At 37.3% G+C, this 26,686-nt stretch overlaps 1 protein-coding gene across 1 annotated transcript in view; it reads right to left on the reverse strand.

Annotated features, from left to right (window-relative positions):
- Positions 1-26,686, reverse strand: part of col11a1b (collagen, type XI, alpha 1b) — a 70,391-nt gene that overhangs the window by 33,277 nt on the left and 10,428 nt on the right. Inside the window, exons 4-16 of the mRNA XM_056744361.1 lie at positions 25,309-25,471; positions 15,228-15,353; positions 12,673-12,771; positions 9,748-9,828; positions 8,388-8,693; positions 5,938-5,997; positions 5,488-5,529; positions 5,266-5,328; positions 3,636-3,710; positions 3,132-3,215; positions 1,199-1,255; positions 613-666; positions 285-338 (exon numbers count right to left, since the gene is read on the reverse strand). Coding sequence (XP_056600339.1) covers positions 285-338; positions 613-666; positions 1,199-1,255; positions 3,132-3,215; positions 3,636-3,710; positions 5,266-5,328; positions 5,488-5,529; positions 5,938-5,997; positions 8,388-8,693; positions 9,748-9,828; positions 12,673-12,771; positions 15,228-15,353; positions 25,309-25,471 — 1,264 coding nt within the window. The remainder of the gene's footprint in view (positions 1-284; positions 339-612; positions 667-1,198; positions 1,256-3,131; positions 3,216-3,635; positions 3,711-5,265; positions 5,329-5,487; positions 5,530-5,937; positions 5,998-8,387; positions 8,694-9,747; positions 9,829-12,672; positions 12,772-15,227; positions 15,354-25,308; positions 25,472-26,686) is intronic.

The raw sequence follows: 26,686 nt of genomic DNA on the forward strand, positions 1-26,686 counted from the left end.
ATAAACCGTGTCAAAGGAGAATCTGAGGAACTTTTGGCAACGTCACGCCTGAAACTGGCAGATGTGAATGGGAAACCTGACATCTGACATTCTGTTTAGCTGTAACAGGTAAATTAAGGTCAAAGCTAATAGAAAAGGAAAGTGTCATGGAAAATCTGGTGTACGTTGGAGAGTGAATTGTATTTTCTTGATGTTTTTGAGAAGCAGTTGTAGCAAACATTTTAGCTTTGTGCCACAATCATACCGATCTATGGAGGGTTATATTGCATTTCGGACATTCTTACCCGCTTGCCTGGTTTTCCAGGTACTCCGGTAGGACCCTGAAGTCCTCTTGGTCCCTTAGAAAACATAAAACTTTTTATAAGCAAAGTATCAAAATAACAAGTATATGCAACAGCACATATATCACTGGAATAAAGTTAGCAAAATATCATGGCTATTTTCTGAGCTGAATTTGAGATAAAATGCAATGGATCTAAAAACAGTAACACACATTAACTAAGCTGCATACTACAGTCTTATTAGTGACTACTTAAAATGTCATCATTTAACATATTGGAATTACAAGAATGAAAGACACTGAAATAAGTCTAAAATGTAAAAAAAAAAAACCTGTGGGCCAGAATCTCCAGAGTCTCCTTTAGCACCAGGTGAACCAGGAACACCCTGAAACACACAACCAGACCAGTTTTATTTCATACACACCTTTCAAAACATCAATATCATATCCATGGAGCTGTGTTTGGGTTTTCAACATGTGTAACCCAAACACAGCTCCATGGATACGATATTCCGCTGCCGTTGTTTTTGAAGGTGCATTCGTGTGGGAGGCAGGTGTGGAAGAAATTTGACATTTTTGAGGCACTTTAAATATAAAAGTTATATGAACTCTATAAGTAATAAATAAATTGAGGAAATATTATTAAACAGCACACAGTCTTATACTACTATATTAGCACAAAATAACTGTTTTTTTTGCTCATAAATCTTAGCTATGAATATAACACGTGTCAATGTGTATGCAGGATGACGTCAACGGGCCAACGGAAGCTGGCCGTAAAATAAGTGCAAAATAGACAATACGGGAAAAGAAAAGAGTAATTTGAGAAGTTAAATCTTGGCATGTGACTTTAACATCGTGTGTGTTTAAGTAACATCTGTGTTCCTCATCTATAGAAGCTACAGACGAGACACTCACCAAAGGGCCCGAGCGTCCTGACAATCCCATTGGACCAGGTGGTCCTCTCATTGTCAACTGCAGGGACATAACAAGCAGTCAGAAAGAACACTGACAGAACATTGACAATTCCTCCAGATGGAATAATGGCAAACATGACTTCATTACTGAAAGTAAAAGGTTATTTTTCAGTGCAGTTATATTATGGCAAGTGAAGTGGCATGATTGAACAATATTATTAAAAACTTTAAACCTGCTTAGTGGTTTTAACAGTCTCTTGAGAGCTGAATTGTGTTATTTTTCTGCCACTGCTCTCAGCGAAATGCAACTAAATTTTTTTTGCAAACAGCTTTTCTGAACAACGCACCTTAGTTAAATTGATCACAGTCTTATTGTCTTACCATACCAGTAAATTGTATACTAAAGTATTTGCTACAATTTATCAAATAATTAATACTACAAAATTTTGTAGAATGTAGTTTACCAGTAAATCTGTGATATTTTTTATCAGGAATTAGAAGCCCTAAAGGTTGCTTCTGTTCATATTATTATTCTGCTTTCCCAATGGGAATCTATGGCAGCCCTATGAACCGTACGTAGGAAAATTATGAAATTTGGCACACTTCTAACACAGTGGTGGTTTAAGGGGTTTCCAAAACTACTATTGTAACTGGTTCAACTTGACAACATGATTTATGTGATTATAGTTAACAATGGCATGCTGTGAGATCCATGTCGAAAAACATGCCCCCCCCAAAAAAAAACGTATTCCCATATGCAACTCCTCAGTATATTAACATCCTAAAATGTGTCATTACGTGAAAAAATATACTCATGTACGCACTAACTCTATCAATCGGATGACACCACCAGCCTCCCGCATCAAGTGACATTAATCCGTCTTTTACACCACGGATAATAAACAACTTTGTAAACTGTATAGACTGAACTATATGACACAGAAAGTTTTAAACTGCAGATAATTCATTCAGAGCTTCACATTTTATTCTTGAATATGAAAAATTACTGAGATACGGACACTAGCACTCACTCAATACCAGCAAATTTCACTTTTCAAACAGCTGGTACTTCTGAACCCATTGATCTACATAACATTGAGACTCTGCCCATTACAGTTGCAGCCATGTTGAAAAGTACAGTATTGCATTTTTTGGCTACTAGTCCTAGAAATTGTGATCGATTGTTATGAAAATTGGCTCACACAATCCTTGGACTGAGCTGCAGAGATGTGAATGGACAGAATTGTGATTTGCGCTGTTGTTCAAAAAATAACGTCATGAATGTTTCAAAGTTGACCCAAAAAAAGATCTGCGCCTGTATCTCGGCCATTGTTGGATCAATCGGTATGAAACTTTGACACTTCATCGACGCCTCGGACTGGGGGCCTGTGCCAAAATTGGCAATAGCGATCAAAAACTTTAAAAGTGTGGCTATTTTGCTTGTAACTTTTGAACTGTGTATCAGAAATAATGATCTTTGTGTCTACTGATTCCTTGGGTCATGCCGGATCGCATGATTATGATTATGTCATGACTGGATAATGTACGCCATTTTGAAACTTGTAATAAATCGTAAAATCTCTTGAACTGTGTGATATATCAGCGCCAAATTTGGTACGCGTCATTGAATTACTGTCCCCAATATCAGTCAAATTCATATGAAATTTTGTGTTCTCTATTTAAAAATGAATGCAGGGAGACAGAGAGAAAGAGTTTTTTTGTAGCTTTTTAGGCAAAATTTTAAACGGGTGCTAAACAATTTCAACATTATCATATGTAGTATTAACACATTTTCAATAAACATGTTTTTTTATTATCACCGGTATATTGTTACACCTTAATTTTAACATAAAAATGACACACTTCAGCATTGAAATTGTTCACATACACTGTTATACATAACATTGGTTTTCGTTAAAAACAGCTGTTCTCACCCGGGTCTGGGCGAGGATAGCTTGGGCCTGAGCTTCTTGTGCTGTCACCACTGGACCTTTCATAGCTTCTCCACCAGCTCGGAACTGTCAGAGAAACATTCACAAACACAGAAATAGGTGGTCTATTTTAGTACTTTTACTACACTCATGAATTTGCAGAAGCAGCTGGACTCACTTCAACATACAGTGGCTTCAAAATCCTTGTCATTATGGCTTTACTTTTGGGTTACAAAGTGGCAGTTTGTATTGAGTAACAGTAGTATGTACAGTGAGTACTATGGGGTTACTGGCTGAGGTTTGGGTTCTTTTCAGCTGTAACAATTCATAACCCAATTGATCTTTTACATTCTTTACAGTTATATGTCAGATGTTAGAGGAATGTGTAATTTGCAGCGGATACAAGATATGTGAGGAGGATTATCTAACAGGAGTTCGGTCAAGGGGCTGGGTGGAATCTGGACCCTCATCAGAATCATTAGAAATGCATATGCTGGACAGGCTTACCGGTAGCATGAGGATGGTGCCAGAGGGCCCTGGAGCTCCATCTGCGCCTGGCAAACCGGGACGACCTGGAGATCCCTGAGAGAAACAGAGAGAGAGAGAGCAGATGTAAATGAGGCATCCAGCTTGTGAGAAATCCATACAGTGAATACATGGGTGGATAAAAAGGAAAGTGTAGGCGCTGAAAAAGCCTCGGAGAAGTCTGTTTCTTCCTGAAGTTTTAAAATCAATCGCTAGAATTACAAATCCAATCCATAAACCCAAATATTTAAAGAAACAAAAGCTTGTGTGAATAGCTTTGGAAGCCGCCTGTATAATGCTGTGTCCATTTCTAAAACTGCACCTAAACACCAGAGGATTTCCAAAGTGTTACTCGCACCCAAAAACAGAAATAGATATTCGACTGAAGCCTGTCATTATCCCATAATTATGCATTTAGTTTTATTTCCCTTTATATTTATACTGAGGCTTATGTATGTTTCGTGTTTATAGTTAATTTCATTCCACTGTTTATTTGTGCCTGTGCTCTTAATGAATCTGACATCCCACAAACAAGCGCGGAGAATTATAATTCCAACACACAAATATGATGGAATGCTGCTCGAATAGTTTTGCGAAGGGATCTCTTTAGCAGGCATGTCACGGTTCTCTCTTAAACAGTTCACTGTAATGGTTCCCACATGATGGAGTAATTGCATGTGTGTGCGAGTATATCGCAAGCTGGGCGAACATCCTCCCTATAACACGTATACTGAGACTTGGAGCACACAGGCTTCCACATATATAGTAGTGATGATGTTTTTGTGTGTTCTAGTTAAAAACCTCTCAGGCAAAGGGAAGTTGCCATCATTGTATATGAACCAAAAACTCCAGTGTAATTAACAGAGGAACTGAGGGAGATCAAAAGTAGAGTTGGAAAACGTTTCCCCTCATAGACAAAAAGCCCTTTGTATTTGAAGACGTAGGACACTATTGGTGGAAATGCTGTCTGTTTCCCAGAATGCACTGGAAGGGTTAACCCAGTGGGAGATGTAAAAGGAGGCCAAGCTACATCACAGTTAAGACAAAAAAAGTCCAGCTTTTTGTTTGCATTGGGAATATCTATTCTTTGTGAAACAATCAAGAAACATTTATTATACAATACAAAAAAGCAGTTGAAAAACACTACACTGACATAAGGCTGTATGTGAGAATAAGTATGTGTTAATGTGAAAGAGAGGTTAAAAGGTTCCTCTTCTGCTCTGGTAGTGAAATGAGAGTGAGGTTTTACAGGAAGATCTGGTTTCACCGTGGCCTCCTACATCATTCAAATATGCACATCTGCTCATTCACATAGTTACGACATGCTGCTTGTCATTGCCTGATTCTGTCAATGCTTCTGAATAGTTTACTATGCTTTAAACGTTGTACATTTTAACATTATCCTGACTGCAAAGTCAGACGCTACTAACTTTTCTGAATAACGTGATAAAAGGGTTGTGAAATGTTCTGCTGAAGTTACCGTTACCAGTAATTTCACTGTCTACATGAACAAGGTGTCTCAATTTAAGGAACAGGCCCTGATTAACGTACCTCATTAACATATATTAAGTAGCACAGATAAGAGATGTTTTATTGGTGAACTGTTACTTACTCTCTCACCGGGATCTCCGTGGGTGCCTGGGGAGCCTTGTGTACCTGGTGTGCCGGGGAGGCCCTGTCAAATACACACAAGACTTCAAATGCAAAACTTTTAGAAACACTCGCTTAAAAATTTACGCTAGCCTTCTGGCATTGGATAATACATTTTCCACAGAGGTATTTTTTTCCCAAAGAGTTTCTCTATGTGTGAAGGGTGGAAAATTGCGATACTCACGCCGGGCCCTGGTGGTCCTGGGGGTCCCTCTATAAGCATCCCCTAAAAAAGGGGGAAGAGAGAGAGAGAGGAAGAAAAACATGATTACGGTAGCGCGCTGGGAAGGCTGTAAATTTCTGAATATGAGCAACATGGAAATAAAAAGTCAGGTAAAGAATGAAGAGGAACTGTAAAGATGTGACTCATTTAGTCTCAATGAACCAACTGATCAATTCCACTATTTAATGCTATTCCTCGCTGTCAAAAATCTGATGATTCCTATAAAACTTTTTCCTGGACTACTTCCAACTTCCCATCCCATTTGTCAAGTGAAAATAAAATAATGTTTAGTATGTGAAGTGGCACACTTTGCCATTTTAGAAAAGTCACCCTTCAGGGGTACAAAACATTATGCATTACTTGTAGTTTCATTTGGTCCTTGTAAAAGCCACTTGCAGAACGTTTACCTACCGGCTCAATGACTGCAGGTTCACCTTTTTGCCCCTTTTCACCACCATAGCCGCCACCAACCTACAACACAGGCAAAACAAACTGAGATTTATTGAGGGGGAAGCTATATTCCTCTTTGCCAAATAACTGTAAAACAGTACATTAAACACTAAAGCTAATGCCCACAATGGACTACATCACTCTTAAAAAGCAAGAGGTGAACTAGCACTATGCCCAGTCACAACTTCGAGGATGATTAGAGATGAAATGTGAACTCTTTTCACTTTTATGTCCTCTTGTAAACAGGACTGAGCAAACAACATGAATTTTAAGAAAAGCTAATTGCTACAGTACATTTTGAGTTAAAATATTAAAAACCTGCGTTCTCAGTTTTAGTTTATTATACAGCACTCTGGAATCCTTGAATCTGATTGGCGAAGAATATGGATGTTATTCCCAGATAATACCTGCTTGTTACTGGTCATCTTGACCTTAAAAATAATTTAAAAGTTTTTTCCCTGTTTTGGAAGCTTTGATTGTGTTTTTTGGGTGTTTAACAATGGATGTTCATGTTTCTATTTTAAAAAAAAAACTTATATTTAACATATTTCAAGTCAATTGTCCACCGCTGTCTCTCGTCTCACGAAACGATTTCTTCTGGTTTCTTCAAAGTCCCGCCTTCCGAAACACTCTGATTGGTAAAGCTGACCAGGTCTGTCGAGATTGGTTCAACTTCACTTCATAAGTTAAAAACATGCGGATTGATCAAAGTGTGACGGAGGTCTGCTAGTGCATACGCAAACATCTATCTTTGTTAGAGATCGCTTTCTTTTTACTATGGCAAGGGAAATGACACTGGACTGAATGACAGAGTCAGATGATAAAACAAGCAGATTGACAAGGAGACTGCAAGCAGGACTTCAGAGGAGGTTTCATAGAAGCATTTTAGAACGAGGTATGCGCACACACACATAATATCAGTGTATTACACAGAACAGCTTTCATCTCCGATGTTAAAGTCATGGAAGCTGTTATTAAACCGTTGGTTATCTTAGAATGTGTGTAGCTGAATTCTGTGGAACTGTGATGAAAGTGAAAGAAGTTTAGCACGTAGCTCAGGCAAATGTTTACAATCTCTGATAACTGAACTCGGCTCTTCCTTTTCTCTAAGACAGACTTCGCCCATTTTGTGTATTACTTTGGGCGGAGGTTATTAAAAGCACTCGGAATGGTGACATCATGTACCCGGGAAGTAGACGGCTGTAGTCCGTTCCAGCAGTTGTCTGTAGTCCTTGAAAAGCGAGTTCTGTTAAAGACAATATCTCACTTGGCACTGAACTTTGAGCTTTATCATTTTGCAGGTATCATTTATGGTCTAACAGCAACATTACACACTTACTAAAGGTTGAAAAATGGGATTGAGGGGAAAGTGCTCTTGAAAATAAATAAATTGTTATAAAATAAATAAATGTTTTTAGAAATGCCTTAAGAATTATGCATGTTAACATGTTCCTGGTTTATGTATGAAATTTAGTGACATCTAGAGGTGAGGTTGCGAATTGCAACAAATGGCTCACTCCACTGCTCGCTCCTCCCTTTCGCAACATAGAGGCTGACACAAGACTAAGATGTCGTCATGTTTTTGCTTCTTTACCGAATGAGATAATGTATTTACGACATGTGCTAGGTTTTTCAACATTCTTAACCTAAATTCTACTTCCTTCAATTTAAATTAGATTTAAAATTCCACGTTGTTTGCAAGCTCAATTTAAATTCATAAACCTACAGGAAATGGCACAACCCAAGACCAACAAGAAAAGTGCCCTGTCATTTGAGTATATTTATACAGCAATTTCACATAAGCATCGTCCAAGATATCCAGTGCTTTAGGGAGTGTGTCTTGTGTCTGTAGACCAGGATGATACATGTACCCAGGAATGAACAGAAACAGCGGAAAGCCATCGTGGTCAATGTGTGCTTGTACGTGTTTCCAAGAGTCTGAGTGCTTGTGTTAAACTGTGAAAATTATAACTCCACAATAACACATCTGACACTTAATTTCCTGAGTTCTAAACAGCCCAAGTAAAATGGGTAAAACTGAAAGCATTTCATGATCTCCTGCATCAGCGAGAATAACGTAAATGACAGTGACGCCCATTGCACATTGAGTCCGAAATTTGAGTCTGAAATTTCCACACGTTAAAAAATAAATACGACCTCCCGTTGTGTCAATCACATTTACACACTGCCTCCGATATTTTCGCCCGTCATGAAAAATTTGGACCGGGTTCGATTTTCTGCGTTTTTCGCATCCGTGGGAAGCATTTTGAGTGGCATAAGGAAATTTCGGACTGTATGTGATAGCATTAATATTACAATTATAAACAGTAGCACCAATGAAAATCAAGATTCCAGAGAAACTCTTGCCATGCGGTCCGAGCCAAAGAAGAATTGAAATGAAGCAGACTTACATTGCTCTCTGTGACCTCTGTTTCAGCGGGTCGGCCTGGACCAAACTCGTCCTCATAAGCAGAACTGGTGGGTTTGGCTCCATTCGTATTGAATTCATAAAATGAATCGTCATAATTGTTGGGGTCTATCTCTTTTGCCTCATATTCATTAATGTCATATTCCTTAAAGTCCTGAATGTCGCCCTCATTATTGCTTTTGGACTCAAGAAGTTGCGCATTTTCATTGGCGCCAACAGTAGGATCCACTCCAACTTCTTCTGCTCCTGTAGTGTAGTCATACATTATTTCCTCCTTGTTTTCTGCATTCTGTCAGAGAGTCAAAGCACACGTTCAATCAAACTAAATATTACAAATCCTAAAGCGACCATATTCATTGTCTGTTTGTATTTCAGAACTACTTGTAATTTACAATAAAACAAAAGTATATGTTCGCTTTTGGACTTTTGACACTAATGTTGAAGTTGTCTTTTGAACCCACTGAACCCATTATGGCAGTAACATCAATAATTTCAAAAATATATATATATATATGTTTTTGAAATGTTAACCTGTTTAGACTAATTCACACTGATTTTCCAAATCTGAAAAAAAGGTTGTGTATGAAACCATCTAAATTTTAATAATCAACAACAACCAAAAAGTAAAAACTTTGCTCAAATCTTTTCAGTAAAAATGACTGACCACACTAATCTATTTAAATAATGCTACATTAAAGTCCCATTTTATGCTGCGTCTTTCATGTTTTCATATATGAAACACGCTATAACACTAGCTTTCTTATTTCAAAGATATTTCTCTCACACATTCTTCCTCAAGTAGGGGCCTTAATGCACTGAACAAACGCACATAATATTTTTCCTGTTAATTCCAGTCTTTGTGATGTATACTAGAAGTGGTTTATGGGGTTGTGTCAGCCCCTCTAGGTGTATCATTTAAAGCAGACTTTTGGCCTTGACATAGACATACTGTTCCACTTAAATATGGCTGTTCTTCATTAAGACTTCATTATGCAATAGCTTAGAAGAGGTTGTGAAGGAACAACCAGACTTGTAATAAATAACTAAATTTTGGAAAGTTGTAATGATTTCAGTGAAATCAGTTGGAAACTGTCTGTTAAATGGCACAGAGACTTTTATTTGATTTTGTGTACCTATAAAAGTCAGAATGATCCACAACCAGACAGTTCAATATGAAACACCTCACAAAATTGAGAACAAATGCGACATCTTAAACATGGTTATCTGATTACAAGTAACATTTTTGAAAGTGTAAAACTTTGTTATGTGGAACAAACTACCAAGTGCAAATTGAAAATAGTCAATGGAAAACAATATTTGTCTGGGAGCAGGGAGATCTTTACCTCATTAGTTGGAAGAGGAATGGAAGGGGCCTCAGTGCCATAGTCCTGTTCAACATAGTAGTCAGTATGAGCAGTGCTGGGCTGTATAAACATTTAACAAGAGGTTCATTTAATTTCAAATAGAAACAAATCCAATTTAATCTTAATATGTTAATTTTCATTTACTGGTCTTGCTCAGAACGGTTCATTATTATTTGACACATGAGCAGGGTCCAAAAGTAACATTTGCCAAGCTCTAAATGTGAGTAAAACGAAAAATTGGCAATTAAATAAAATTGTGTTACTCACAGGTTGGAAACTGTACTACAATGCATGTCTTAAATTGCTTTATTTCGATTCTGACCCTGACTGATATTAGTAGGGATAAACCGATCTATACATTTAGTCAGATAACAATAACTAACAATTATTTAGCAATGTTGGCCAAGAACCGATATATTTACTGATATACATAATAATATATATTTTTCTGAGTCTAAAACAAAAAGCAAATATTGGAAAACTGCTTTTATTTTCGAAACATTGAATAGAGAAAACATGGTGAATCATTCGTTTTTTTTTTTTTTTTGAAAATCCTGTACCATACCTACTTAACTCTAGTGAAAGATTTTTTAATATATTAACTTTTTTGTTATAATGTTTATATAATAAACAAACTAAAGATGTCCTTCCGAAACAAATTCTTCAGAAAATTTTCACAATAGCCACAAGTCTAACAGGTCTCAAGATAGAAATCACTTACTATAACCAGAGGAAATATATATAATTTATCGGCTTTAATATATCAGCCCAATTTTATTACCAGGCCGATACTGCTAACATTAAAAACATTGTTATCGATATGGCCGATAATATATTGTGCATCACTAAAGGTAAGTAATTAAAGGTGCCATGAATTAAAACCACAATTTTAACCCGAGCTTTTGTTATATAAGAGGGAATCGTATTCAAACGAACATCATGTAAGTGTCAGAACTGAAAACGCCCTTGTTACTTAGATTACATCTGTTATTGACACCAGGCCCAGCGAACGCCAGGTTCTTGAATGCACCTATCTATGACCAGTGTTGGTTAAGTTACTCATTACATATTCAATAGTGTAATTAGATTACTGTCCAAATTACTCTGTCCAAAAAGTATTTAGTTACTCATTACTAATTACTCTCTATATCCTACATCAACCTTGATTAGTTAAGTGATTCAAGGATATACATGAAACGGCTTATTTAATTCATTCAAATAAATAATATTATTAACTGACCAAAGTATAACAAATGTGAGAATTATACATTAAAGCACAGATTTTAAAGTAAGACTTTGAATTTTGATGTCAATTACACTATTGCACACGCATATATTTCACAAAGTATTTAGTTTAATTCCATTAAAAGTAACTGTAATTAAATTACAGAAAACATATGAGTAATCCCTTACTTTACTTTTTCAAGGGAAAAGTAATTAAATTACAGTTACTAATTACTTAGTAACTAGTTACACCCAACACTGTCTATGACAACATTGGTAGGTTGAACACCACCTCTACAGAAAGAATATTGTAGTGGAGTAGGCGGGGTGAGACCGTGGTTCGAGACGGTGAGTAATTGTTAATGAGCACCAGCTGTGCGTTCCTTCCTTTTAATGAACCTCTCTACAAATATCAATGACTACTTCTCTAGCCCCGCACCCTGGTTCGCGCATAACAATTCTAAAGTAACAAAAGTGGTGCGGAACCAGAACCAAAGTTTATTTATAAAGACGTTCCAGATCATGTGGGGAAAAACATGGAGCGTTTTTTCGTTTATTTCTCTGAGGATTCCTTTGGGTCGACGCTGGATTTGAGGAGAGACTAAAATTAAAAAGCAGTACTGTGCCGTCAATGTTGAATCGGATAGAAGTGGCGTAGCAATCTTATGTGAGTAAAACATGTTTGTACTATGCATCACAATTGCTTTGTTAGAGATCGCCGTTTGCGAATAATGGAGGCTGTTTTGAAGTGATTTGGTATTATTTCGGGTGCTGGCTGATATCCATAAATTACCGGGAATCTCCTGTTTGTTCATTTATCATGGAAACTCTCGTAACATTTGAGACGATCAACGGGTTTCAAATGCTGACAGATACAGTTATATATCATTAAACGCAATACAACAATAGGCTATACAAAATAAGCGAAGTCTTGCCATCACATCCAGGAAATAACTTAGTACATTTGGGTAAAATCATCCCGTGCGAATGCGTCACATGAAATAATGATGTGGGGAGATCATTTTAAATCACACAAGGGTCCCCAGATGATGCTAATCTTGTGCGAATTGATGCTAATGTGTAACCTAAAGTTACATCTCTAACCAAATTCACAGAAGGCTTCAACTAAGTTCATTACGCAATCTGCTATCCAATCAAAGCTGTGGGCGTTTACTTCCAAGTCTTCAATGCGGGCACGCCCATTAAAACCAAGCTTTTGAAGAGCTGGCCTCTAAACCCGGGTAGAAAATAGCCTATTTCTTATTGATTTTTATGTTTTTTAATGTAAAAACCACGCGAACATCATAAGTAGACCTCATACAACAGTATAAACAAGCCCAGTTCATGAGACCTTTAAAATTTCCAGTGAAGAAAAGATCTGTCACAGCCCCAGCGACAGTTGTTTACCTATAATACCTAAACATTTGTTTCCTTCAGACCTCCATGCAGCAACACAAGATTCTTTAAGTTTGTGATAGCTCAGCATTAACACTTACGTACATATTTATAAACATATGTATGCATGTATGTTATCTTTTTACCTGAAACTGGCTGTATGTCATGAGTGAGGAGAGTGAAAGCAACAGACGCCAATTAAACAGAATTATAAACTAGAGTTCAAAGAGAGTGAAAATGGGCGGGCAAAAGAAACTGTCACAGTGATTGATGAGCAGTGTTTACCTTGGTATCAGTATTGTCCTCATCAGTGGGAACATCAGTGGCTGTCAATTCGTCTTTGTATTCATAGAAGTCACCATAATCCGTGTATTCAGGATTATACTGAGAGGCAGGATGCATGTTAGAGAAAAAGAAATGAATGCCATTATAAAGTCATTATATACACAAAAAAAGAAAGCAAGATTTTTTGTGTATGCGGTTAACATGACCAGTGAACTACAAATACTTTTGTAGTTCAAAGCACAACTGTCATGTTGTCTAATTTGTCCTCTCCGTCTCTTTAAATTATTAGCCCCATCAAATCAATGGTTATAAAATCAAAATGTAAGCAAATGATCTTTAAACCATGCCAAACAGCTTTGATCGATTTGATGTCTTGTATGACATTTTGAACAAGATGCCATTTAGCAGATGTTTTTTTTATCCAAAGCATTTTACAGTACAAAATGCACACATGAAAAGTTTTGAGCAATGAATCAACGCTTTAAGGAAACAAATGTTGTAAATCTCCAGAGTCATTCCCTTTTGGTTTCAGCATAAGAAAGATATACAGAAGTAAACAGTGTAAATTATGCTTGCTGTCAGTGAAAACAATCTGAGAATCAAAGGATTCAACTTTGAACACTAAAATGAACTTAAAGGTCATGATGTCAAGATAAAGAATGATGGTATCCTAAAAAGTTGTTATGCAACCTATCTGCATTTATCTTCCTAAATATCCAGACACTTGCTTATTATCAGCCTACAGATATTTAACTAAAGTTGAATTTATAATTTGTGTTGTTGTATTACATTGTATTCACAGAATTCAGTAACTTATAAATGTATAACTTTCAGATAATTTATGATTTTAATGAATAATTCTTCTTAAAACAACTAACACAACCGAACACTAACAAGTTAAGTTAAATGACCCGAATCCACTTGCATATAAAACTTATATTTAATAAAAAGATGTTGCTAAATGCCCATCAATACACTGATTTAACAAAACAGCTTTTGTTTAACAACCAATCATAAACACGCACTTTATATTCTTTCTGACTCTGATAGGGTGCACGAGCCCAAAGTGAGGCAGAGCAGATTAAGTTAACAGGCGTTCTGTGATATGCCTTTGTCCATCAGAGAGATGAACGTAAATCCCAGTGAAGCAGCTGAGCTCATAAAAATAACAGGGAAAAAAGTACTGAGGATTGGTGGACTGGCCGCGTTCCACTGGCTGCAGAATAGAAGCGAAGGGAAGAACCATCCAGCTGTGAGTCAGTTTACGCCATTAAACGGTCTTGCCAAGCTCGGAGCCTGCCATGGCTGTGGGCAGCGAGCTTGAAGAAAGGCATAAATAGAGTCCTGGGCCATTAAAAACGCGTCCTTGTTACCCACACGCGTCTTAAAACATTTGGTACTGCGCAGGGGAGCATGAGCGTATTCTGTGTGACAGAATGAGCGTCTTTCCAATGCTCTCTTCTCTTTCACAAATATTTTTCCCTTTAGGCCATTGTTGGGCTTGACCCCATAATTGCTTCTTGCAGCTATATCAAATATAGATGAAAGACTGATGCTGCACTGAGTTATAGTACTACAAATCGGAAAATCTTGTGATTGTATGCAATTGTTATCTCTTTGGATGGATTTCCAACCCTTTCCATTGGCTTTGTTTTCGAATATGCGATGAAACTACATTTTCCATCTCCCTGTTGTGATGTAGTTCTCAATCCCCTGTACAGCATTTATGGTGATTTATCATCACGTTACAATCAGAAGTCCTTTAACAGCTGAAATGCATAACTTCACTTTTCCAGGTATTCCATAACTAGAGAATAAGTTAGAAAAAGAAGCTAGGCTTTCCCACCAAGCATGCAAGAGTCATTAAAAGAAAAATATATTCCACGCCACTCAAAAGTGGGCTCAGACTCTGTGGCAGGGGGAAAAATAGTTTCCACTGTGAGCTCACTGAATATTCTGTGAAATATGCTTGGAAAACACTGACATACTGAAAAAGCTGAAATATCAAAATCCAGACAAACCGCACTATATTTCTAAATGTGTGATTACCAGGAGCGTTTAATCGCTCTGGATCAGCGATTCCCAACCAGGGGCACATATACCTCAAGGAACCTTAAAGAATTTAACAGCGTTGAAAGATTTTGGGAAATAAATCATTGTTCATTTTCAATTGTTAAAAAAACTCTAAGTTTAAAAGGCAAATCATTTTAAAAGAACGTTTAAAAAAGAACAGCTTTACTTCTCTCACACAAGCCGTGTATATTAGTGAATACTCTCAGCTGACATGGTTGGGAAACACTGGTCTAGAATCATAATAAATTAAATACAGACCGCTTTACAGACCTTCAGCTCAGATTTGCACCCCAACATTGTACTCGATACTTAATGCTGATTTATCATTTTGATTTAGCATCATTTCTGGAACCTGAACTAAGAAAATCCCAGAAAGACAGGATAGGCAGTTGTATAATCCATAAATATATGATCGGACATCAATTTATCATCATCATCACACACACACATGTTGTTTGGGCCAGATCCAGCCACACGCTCACCTCCTCCTCGGGTTCCTGAGCCTGTGGTGTATCCTTGTGTTGAGTTTCGCAGTCAGGGCTGTAGTGTTCACAGTAGTCGTAGGCAGCACGGGGGTCCGCCACCAAAAGAAGCTGCTGGATGTCACCCTGAATGGAATGCACATAATAACAGGCATTTATCATCACTAATATTCCAGATCCATAAACTGTGAAGGTGCAGTGTGTTATTTCAAAATGGCATTGCATACTGTTTGTTTGGCTGGTTAGTATACAGGCCAGTAAGCCCCTGGTGGTAGATGCTTTAACACCATTTAGTGTTAGAATCTAATCTTTTAAATAGTGGTGGGCATAGATTAATTTTTTTAATCTAGATTAATCTAGATTAATTCCAAAATTAATCTAGATTAATCTAGATTAAAATGGCTCATTTGAATTCTGCCGAAGGCACTCAGAATATGTGTGCTACCCAAATAATGACTAAAAGTAAGTCTTTTAGAACGGGTTTCTCAAGCCAGGTGGCGCATTAGACCAGGGGCTCATCTACTGTTTCCAAAATGCATCACAAACTGCTTGAGAAAGCTGTTCTACTATGATAATTGGTGATGAAAATTAAATTATGTTCAATAAGATGAACTTGTGTTTACTTCCGCATTAGCTAAGGGATGATTTCCATTTAGGTGGTACTTGAGACGGGAAGAGCTCCTATAGTACATTTACATTTAGTCATTTAGCAGACGCTTTTATCCAAAGCGACTTACAAAGAGTGAGGGAGCAACAAGCGATATGTCATACAGGAGCCATAATACATTAGATCTCAATACAAAGTTACTGGTTTCAACTAAAGCTAGACCGCTACCTGTTGAGAGAAAGTGTTTTTTTTAAACCAATTCCGCATTGCACAAGGTGCAAACAACCTTAGTCTTGTCGATGTTTCTATTGGGAAGCTTCTTAAAAATTAATATTCCCTGAAGCAAACCCGGCGGCTTCATAGCTGCATCCATGTTAGCACGTCACGTTTGATGCGGTAATTTCACAGTAACGTTATGTTGTGTTCAGACCAAACGCGAATGGCGCGTCAAGCGCGAGTGATTTATATGTTAATGAAAAGAGCCAATAGACCTACTTGCTGCGCGAATCGCGCGAATGAAGCCCTGGTTATGAGATGATGAGGCTGCGCTAAGGACGCGAATGAAGCCCTGGTCATGAGATGATGAGGCGGCTTCTGCTTCCGCGAATGACGCGAATCACGCGAGTTGAAAAATCTCGTTCTCGCCCCGTACAGTGCAGTTAAGCTGGTATACATCCGCGCTAAAATATCAAGGTGAAAGTCATCATAGCTTGCGTAGTATAGACCCAGCTCCCAACCCAACTTTGAGAATAGATTAACGGCGACAATTTTTTTAACGCGCGATAATAGTCTCACTGCGTTAACGGCGTTACCCACCACTACTTTTAAATGTAACTGTGGATTATAATGAAACAAATTTTATTTAAGAAACGTACATTATATACATTTACAAATGTATTTTACATTCACATTCAGCACATTCATACTATGCTTTTTTGAACGTGTATTGGTTGTGTAGGTAATTCAATGTGGGAAAACCCATCGGATGTCGCACTGGGACGTTTTCAAAAAAGGACGTGAGTTTCAAGAAATTGCTTGAATTTCATTTCAAAATTGAGGTTTCATAAAATGATTATTATGTAAGATCCTGTCCATCATCTCTGAAAATATAATGGCAAAATGCACAAATACTGATTTTTAGGGGCACGCTGATTTTTATGTTTTTGCCCGATAGAGGTGCAAAAATCGGCCATAGCATTCTCTCTCTTTTACAAAGACAGTACACGATCAGAAAGTAAAAGACATAACATGCAGAATAAAGTGTATCAAAATGCACATACAACGTTATTGTGAGATGTTAGAGCTAGCCGTCTGGAGCACTTGAGTTTTCCCCGAAAAACTCAATAACTTTTTGTAACATAAAAGGTATAAAAAGAATTTAAAACAGATTTAAAAAGGGCTTGAAACCAGCTTTTATGTATATGGTATCGAAATATGGAAATGTTCACCTTGCGATGGGTTTTCCATATAGACACATATTGTAAATGCTGTCCAATGTCACCGCAGAAGCACCCAATTGTTGTTGGCACAAACTTCTGAGACAAATTCCTTGTGAGCACAACTTACTTGGCCAATAGTCTGATTTTGCTTGGGGTTTTTTTTATAGAAAGGAATGTTAATTTATCAGTTGCAGAAACAGAACAGATTTTCTTATTCATTAATTAAAATAGAATCGTTGTGAAAAGTTCATATATAAGAAAAAACAACTTAAACACAACATAACCAGTCCTTATCCTCCACATAACAATAAACAGCTGCATCACCACAAAGACACGGAAACCTCTTGATATTGCACTAAATCAAACAAGCATGTGTCCGTGTGCCACGGAGAGATATGTGCGATAACATCGGCAGCAGCCTCGGGGAATTGAGTGCTAAAACCCCCGTGCTGCTGCGAGACGCATTCCCAGGCCCACAAACCCGCTCACAGACAGGAATAGGGCAGACGAGCTGCTCAGCTGAAAAAACAAGGAAGAACGAAACCATTCGTTGCTGCTCGTGTACGTCGGGACGGGCGGTAATCTGTATCGCATTCAAAAAGTGCTATTGTGCTCCACCGTGAGTCATATTTCACAGAGCACTGCTCCAGCGACTGAGGAATGGCAAGAAAAATAACCAGCGACCACCTATGTGAAATATCTGAGACTGTCTGTTTTTCATGAAAATGTTGGAGAAGGAAATAAAACCTCCGCTCCCACCTCGACACAAAGTCCAAACAGCCCAATGCAAACCGGAGGAATTTTCAAGAAGGAATTGGTGAGAATGTAAACTACTGCAGCAGCGACCGCAGAATACCTCAGATGACCTGAGCTGACCTGGACATGCAAACCCAGACATAAAGTACTAAAACTGGTAAATATAACTGGTAATAAGGGCATCAATAAAATCCAAAATGATTATTTCTTAGTTTGGATTGATGTGTAAAAGTCGAGCCAATCAGGGTGGTCAGGGGGAGAATACTAGCATCCAGACTAGGCTATACTAAATTAGAGTCTATATCTGTAGGAGCTTAAGCACTGGAAGACAATGACACCGCTAAAATGAACAATAAATCCCGGTTAAGAGCTCTGACATCCTCTGTACAGCAAACACCTCACATTAAGGTATCAACACACGTTGATAAGCATTGACTGAGATTTGGCTGATAGTACCCTCACACAAAATTTTGCGGGTACTAGCTGTTTTGGTACATTACCGGCACTGTGTTTGCATTAGACTTTTTATCTACTTTTTTGCTGTCAATCTTTTTTGTTAGTGCTATCGATCTTCCTCAAGTAATATATAAAAAAACAACAGAAAAATGAGTCAGACACCTGGTCAGTTGTCTGGGTGGAGGAGCAAGAAAAATTCTGAACTGGATGAAACCAGACAGTAAAACATAAAAAATATACTTTTAGAGGAGAAAACAGTGTGGGTCTCCCAAAATACTGTACCCGTTTAAATTGACAGGTGCTTTCCCAAAGACATGATACAAACCCTATAAGGTTACCTGTCTGCACAGACATAAACCATTCCTGCTGTACAGGAGAATTCAAGAGCCACATTTGTTAGTAAATACAATTTTCGACGCCAATTACCAAATGAGTAAACATAGCTGTACGGACCTTATACATATTTCAGGCAAATCCATCACACACATCTGACCTACTTAAATGTGAATACGAAAGAGTGCTGGCCCGCTACACACGTCAAAACACCGTTTCTACCTCCTCATTCCTACTGGGCCCCATCCAGTGACTTTCTATCACTGGATTAGAGATGTTATTCTTACTGTTTGGCACCTCTTGTTTACTACTGAGAATCCAGATAACATACAGTACTATCAGGGGTTTATACTGAGCAGTGAGAGTGAGAGATATATCGACTTTGAATAGTTCAGCATCCATTGGGATAGTCGTACAAGGATTGCTGCATATTACGTTGATTCATAACAGAAAACTATTCAAGGAGAAAAAGGCGATTTACAGCAACCTAATTTCAGAAAATTTTGAAGAATCCAAAACTTTCCACAGCAGATCAGAATCCAAATCCTAACAGTTTTCTTGTTCTGATTTTGTTTTCCTTGCATGCGTTACGTTACGTTTCACGACTTTATCACTAGCACACAATACATCATCGCAATACATTACCCTTAATACATAATACCTATAGATTCACTTAAAGTTTGTGTTGTTTATATTATGTACGTACATACCGATTGCCAACAAAACACAAGACTTAGTTTCACTTACCGTATGCGGTTCATGTTCGTTATCTTTAGCATCGAGAACGCGCCATCTATCAGTTTCAAACGATCTCCAAATCCAGCATTATATCCACCATTTACATAACATCCATCACTGAAATGCCGTGAACAAACAAACACACCTCGACTTCTCTCTCTATCACAGGAGTAACAAGCTGAAGATGCAGGCCCATAGTGGAGCCAATCTTGAATGAGCGCAGCCAATTTTGATTGTAAGCGGGTCTTCCACACTCGTCGGTTCATGCGTGGGCGGGCTACTTCTTATCGCCTTCTGCGTTCTTTTTCCGGGAGAATCGCCCACTAAGCAACTAACAGACATTGTTACGAAACAGGTTTTCATGTTCGAAAAAACTTTCCAAAACCTTTACGAATGCTGGAGGAGTATATCGAGCACAGAAATACTCTGTGGCCCCTTTAATAAAGCAAAGCTGTAATGGAAAAACGGCCAGAGTAAAAGCCCTCAAAGGGACTTTCATCTACAGCAAAAGAAAACTCATTCACTCTTTGTCTGTAAATAATATCTACCCAGTTTCATCACCACTGGTGTTAATGTCCCATCCTGGTGTAGGAGACAACATGTCATAAAAAATCTGAGAGGTTGAGGGAAAACTTGGTTCATTATGTGTCCACTGAGACTACCAGAACGAAGGCCTCCTAAACACATATTGTTCAAAATACTAATAACGCAAGGATCGCATAAATAATGCATAGATATTATTCTGACCTGTCGCAGGAAAATAGACTAGAAGATGGAACTTGAGTTTTTTGTAATTAACAATGTATTAAAGTTCAGGTCCAGAATCCAGTATAATCAATGTTTGCATAATCAATTTTTGAAGGCCCACATAGAATATTCATATTTACTGTATATTATAAGTATAATTTTTATTTCCTCATGCAGAATTTAGGTGAAATGCACATAACAGAAAAAAATACACTTTCCCTTAAACATACATTTCAACCTATAATCTTGAACAGACATATTTCCTAGACCTCAAGGCAGCAGATATCTCCCCTGACACTTTACCCTACAGATTGTCAGCAGGAGGCTTGAACAGAGGAGTAAGCAGAGAAGACATTTATCACGGAAAATGCACATTCTTAAAACATTGCTCAAACTGATTGTCAAAAGCCGAAAACACTGTGTTTAATCCACTATAGATCCAATTTCACATTTTCATCCGATGCAGACATCCTTTGCGGCGATGTCTGGGTAAACGCTTATTATTAAACAAGGGCAGACAGATTCCACGCACTCTTTCATCAGGAAACTAGAGTTCGAAGACAACTTCAAATAATGGTTTAAACATTAATATGCCCCGCCCCCAGTGTGCTTGACCCATTCCCAAGCAATCCTCCAAACAGCAGCCGCTACACAGTCCTGAAACAGCCTTCAATGTTACCCTATCAGTCCATTGGGAACTGTTAAATAGTAAAATATGTTTCCCAGCAGTGAGAGGGACAGAGGAGGAGGCCAGTCGGAGGGAGCAGAGGATAAAGAGAGATAATAAGTGAGAAAGACCAGGGGTGTTACAACGTAACATCTTTGGGGAAACCAAAGCTTATATGATGAAATCGATCGGCGTATTACATTGAAGTACAGTGAGAGTGATTCAAGTGCAGACTGCTCCATGCATTTAAGTCGCTCTTGCGGTACTTTATTGCAATAAGGCAAACAAGCTGCGCAATCCTGCATTTAGTTGAACGCGTCTGTTGCTAAAGACGATAATTTGCTTGTTCAGGTGTTTTATCAGAGTTGGGGCTAAACTCGGCAGGACGGAGTTGAGAACCACTGGTCTAGAATGTCCAAAGGAGGTCTCTCGTCTGTAAGGTGAAAGATTGGGATTTGATCACCCTAGAGTCCAGTTATACGCAACACTTTCTCAACACCTGGAAACCAAAGAAGCAGAAACAATAAGAAATTGTGCTTTAGGTAGATGCTCGGTTTAAAAAAACAAGGTTACTATGATGTTTTAGACTTCCTTTGTAAACCAACTCCACTTTAAAGACCATGATGGTCAGAAAACTTTACCAGATAACATAAAAACCTTGGCTTTGCAAGTATACCATCATCAAACCAGCATTAATATAAATAAAGCATATTTCCAGACCGACGAGGAGATAAATGAAGCTCTACTGGCCAATCCAGACAAAACACAGCTTCTTTATCATCATGGATCATCATGGATTATCTAGAGAAAAAGATTCTTGTAAGTATTTCATGTGACTTTCAATGCAAAGAATGATTTGGATGCAATATCTCTTAAACAGCTGGAAAGCCTTGGAAAGGCACACACGGATCATATTTTCCCCTCAGTCGCTAGTTCCAAGTTCACACCTGCTTATGCTATCTACAAAGGCTGCAAACACAGATGCTCCTTCATGAGGTACAAACTGTAGTTTGCATCAATCTCAAGAGCTGTTCACAAACAGAAGAGACCACAAGTCATTCATGTTCAATGACCAATAACTGGCAACATAAGACGCCGATCGCTGATGTGAACAGCACCTGAATAAAGACATTATAGTGCACATAATGTAGAACAACTCCTGGTAGGTACTGCAGTTGAGCAAAAGATAGGTAGTTGGCAAAAGATTTGAGACATTGTTGTTAGAGACCCACAGTAAAAAACGATTGGAATTGTAGGCTTTTCTACAATGGACTAAAAAACGACTCCAGTGTACGGATACGAATCGTCCCTTAAAGGAACAGTCCACCCTAGAATGACATTTTTGCAATATTCACTCACTCTTGTGCCATCCTAGGTGTACATGTCTTCTTCTGGCAAACACATTTGAAGTAATAATAATCCAAGATTTCAAGTGACCAACACTGCAGGAATCTGGAGACCTTAAAAGCTAAAAAGCATGTATTGATATACCCACATCTACTTCATACTAATCAATTTAGGCTCTAACGGGAAATAGATTTGTAGTTGAAAGTGTTTCAACTAACTAAATGTGAAGCAATAAGGTTAGATGGTCATGACAGTTTTCGCTCTCTGTAAAACAGACACTTTTTAAACTATAGCGCATTTGAGTTGGCATGCAAAAGCAGAAAAAGTGTATTTGTCTCAGGTTGCTTGTGACTGATGATTTGACGTGATGTTTGAAAAACTGTAGTGGGTTCTGTAAGTGAGTGTCACGGATGCCATGGACAAATGAGCATAGAAAAACCTCACCTACAGTTTTGACTTAAGACTTATACAAATAGACGATCATATTTCTTAAGAATCTCAAGCCAGAATGAAACAGACTTGAGTGTTCTGCACTTAATCAAAATGATTAAACTTGATTTTTCCACCCGTACAAAGTCCAAGACAAATCCACGACGGAGCACCAATTTAGAATGATAGTGACATATTGGAATTCTTGCCAGCGATTCTCAGATCCGTGCCAAATCTCACAGGACAAGTCTGATGGGCTTGCTAAACCTGGCTACTGCCTTGGCCAAGAGTGGAAGACATGCTTCCCGCTTAACTAAGAGGCCTTTAAAACAACTTGGAGGAATAAAGAAATGAAATGACCAGAGATTGTGAATTTTACCAAAATGAACATTTAGAAACAAGATTTTGTGTATATAAAATTATTTAACAAAAGCATAAAAATATATGAAATATATAGGAAACTTGGTGGCATCTGTCAACATTTCTCTCTGCATTATCCATGATTACCTCAATTCCCTGATGTTACTTAAAAATCTGGAAAACCACTGCTTGCCATGTTTGTGTATAGTAAATTGTTACCTTTTGCTCTCACACAGATTAAACAAATTCCACCTAAACATGAGCCAGCAAATGCATGAGCAAACACTCAAAGGAAAGCGTAGAACATCAAAGCCACAAATTAAATTAAACAACAACAAACACATATTATGTCATTACTACATTAAAGACATCTGGGGGGCCTGCAGTGGTCAAAGTTGGATTTATTTTATCATGGGTTGAGTGCTGAATATCTGCTCATTACATAATTAAAAGTGACTGTTTATTGTAAATGCATGCTTCCTCAAAATATAATCTGCATCTATACTCCTATTGTAATTTTATAAACCCTCCATATAAGTACAATTCCTACTGTTATTAATACAATTGCAGACACGGGTTTGATAAACCAATGTCATTGAGTCACACGATTTCAATAGAAAAAAATAATTTCGTGAGTCACCACTTGGAAATACAGCTTGCTAAAGAAAAGACTAAATGAATCTCAAATACAGCAAGTAAACAAAATCATTTCTTCTTGTCAGTGCTAAACAGAAAAATATTCCTCCTTGATCCTTCAAATTCAGCATAATAAAAATCTATGCCAGTCATTCATCCAGATTGACATTTGGAAGACATTTTTGATGGAACCATTACATTATTTTCTATTAGATGCAAATACAAATGCTACAAGGTAGGTAATCCATCAAACTGCAGTGTTTTTTATATAGAATAATTCTTTATGTATCATGCACCAATTTAATCTACTGTTTTAAAAAGTTTATTTCATAGCGCTAAGTCTCATTACAAAGGCTTTTGTCAGATCAGCACTTTCATCGTAATGACATCAAGTATGAAAAACAGTTCTTCTAATTGAAACATCTGTGTTTATCACTGGGCAACAATATTTTGACTTAGTACCCAACATTAGAGGCATCCATGCAGGGGATGTGGAAGACTTGGGATAGAAAAATTAAGTGAGTGTTGAAAATGAGCCCATTAAGTATGGCAGATTTACTTTTCAGGTTGTATATTTTGCAAGCCCAGCTCTCTGACTTACTAGCACTGCAGCGGGAAGAAAAGGGGAAGAAATGGGATACAAATTTCAAAAGACTTTCTGACATCTCCAACCTGGAGTCTAAATCTTAGCATGCTGTTCTTATTAGACAACATTCCTTTAGCTGACATCAAAGACAAACTCTGGAGATATTGTCTCACAATCGGGCATGCAACATTACGTAAGACTGCTGCATTTATTTAAAATGGCAAAAAAAGTTTGTGAATGGAATACTTAAGGTTTTATTTATAGCTTTGTTTAGTATACTACGTTTAAGTACTGTGATATTTATGTAGATGCTTATTTATACTCTGAATTGTCTGTTTAAAACAACTAAAACAAGAGACATTGGTGAAATGTCATGACATGTCACTATTTGTATAGGCAGTTCATACTGAGCTCCTCATTCTGATTTTTACTCTTGAAATGCTTAAGTAAGCATTCAGTATCTATTAGTGATTAAAGGGTAAATTTGCCAATTTTCATGCTCTATCATTTGTAATTGAAACATCCTCTGACAGGGCAATACATCAAAACAGTCTGCAGCTTCCTTCATAGATTAAGACATACCTTGCTGACTTAAAGGATAGGTTTTACAAGTCTGTTAGACAGTCAGCCACAAAAGAGCATGCAACATAAAACCAATTGCTACCGTAGAATAGACTGTGAGGTATTTATTAGTGATAGAGAGTGATAGAATGTATTTATCGCCAATTTGATGAGCAGTAACAAATAAATAAAGGCAACTGTTCCTATTGTGTAAGATCCAAAAAATGCAAACTAAAGAACTTCTGTTGACTATATTCTAGGAAAAATCTTCATGCTACAGCATATAATGATATTCAAGAGAAATGATATTCAAGAGAAATTGTTTTTATAGCAACAGTTCGTGGATGGGGCGTCCCAATGCATTTGCCTATATAGTGTATATACCAGCAGCTTTATATAAAAAAAAACAATCTACTTGCCTCAAAAACATTCTCATCCAGGATTCTGGTACCGAAGACAGAGATGCCATTGGTATTAATGATTGCGTGGTCATTTCTGTTGAGTGGTTTGGTGATCTTCTTCTTACAGTCCACAATCATAGTGACAGTATTCTTCTCTATGCTAATACCCACACGGTGCCATCTGTTGAGGGTCAATAAGAAGAAGAATCCATGACATTTGTGATTTGTTCAAATATAGTGGAGTTTAAATGCATGAGTACACATTAAAAACCTGCAATCTAAAATCTAATTTATACCTGAAAATAAACTGATATTTTAATTTTAAAATATAAAATAAAAATTTTAAAAGGAAGAAATAATTAAAACTTTTTAATACTTATTCAGGTGGAAAATTCTAAAATCTTGGTAATATTTGTAGGTTTTGCACTCAACAAATTTTTGAAGATTGAGGGCATGTCATAAAGGCAAAAGTAATTTTGGAAGTCATGTTCATTTCATTTTTCAGCTGAATTATTAAATCAAATTGTTTCGGATTAAATAAGAAAATGCAACAAAGGATGTATTTACACCAGCGCCCTCAGACCATGGTAACATATCTAAAACATATGTTTGGTTCTTTACATTGAGAGACAGTACCATTGAGTTGTTGCCATTTTGGGCTTGGATAAATAGGCTTATTTTTTTTGGAGTTTTACTCCATACTGCCTGTCATACCGAATCAATTACGAATATTTCACAAGCCAGGTTATGAAATATTTGTTACTTCAATTAAAAAAAGTATATTTGGTAATCAAAAACACAAAAGCTTACTGTGACTCTTTGATTAAAACAAAATGTTTTGTTTAGCTACAATGGTTACATGGGTAAGGGATCACATTGTTCATTTTCATTCTAGCATCATATATACATATGATAACAGAGAGTATTTTATGATGGAAATGATTAAACCCAGTATACAATTTTTCTGCTTCAAAATTACTTGTATGCATTTGAATTTACTGTAAGCAAATAACATAACCAAACCAAACATATTCAAGAGCCATTTGATACAAAGCTTGTTGTAAATCTTGGACCAACAAAAAATGCTAGCGCGAATATCTGTGTTTAAAGCCACTTATGTCATACAAGTACAACAAGGTTTCAAAATGTTTTGTGATCTAATTCCTTTAAACCACAGTTGGAAGTTTTTTTAGATGTATGTGAACACATTGGAATTGTAGTACAAACACCGATGCGTCCTGGAGAGCATCTACGCACCTGTCAAAACACAGGCTTTAATTTTTATCTTGTCATTAGATTACTCAAGACGCATCTTAAAATCAGAGGTAACAGGGCCAAAATTAAGCTTCAAGTTAACATTCTAAACAAAAACCTTAAATTATAGACAGATGAAGAA

The sequence above is a fragment of the Triplophysa dalaica genome, chromosome 3, assembly GCF_015846415.1.
Source record: "Triplophysa dalaica isolate WHDGS20190420 chromosome 3, ASM1584641v1, whole genome shotgun sequence".
Lineage (NCBI taxonomy): Eukaryota > Metazoa > Chordata > Actinopteri > Cypriniformes > Nemacheilidae > Triplophysa > Triplophysa dalaica.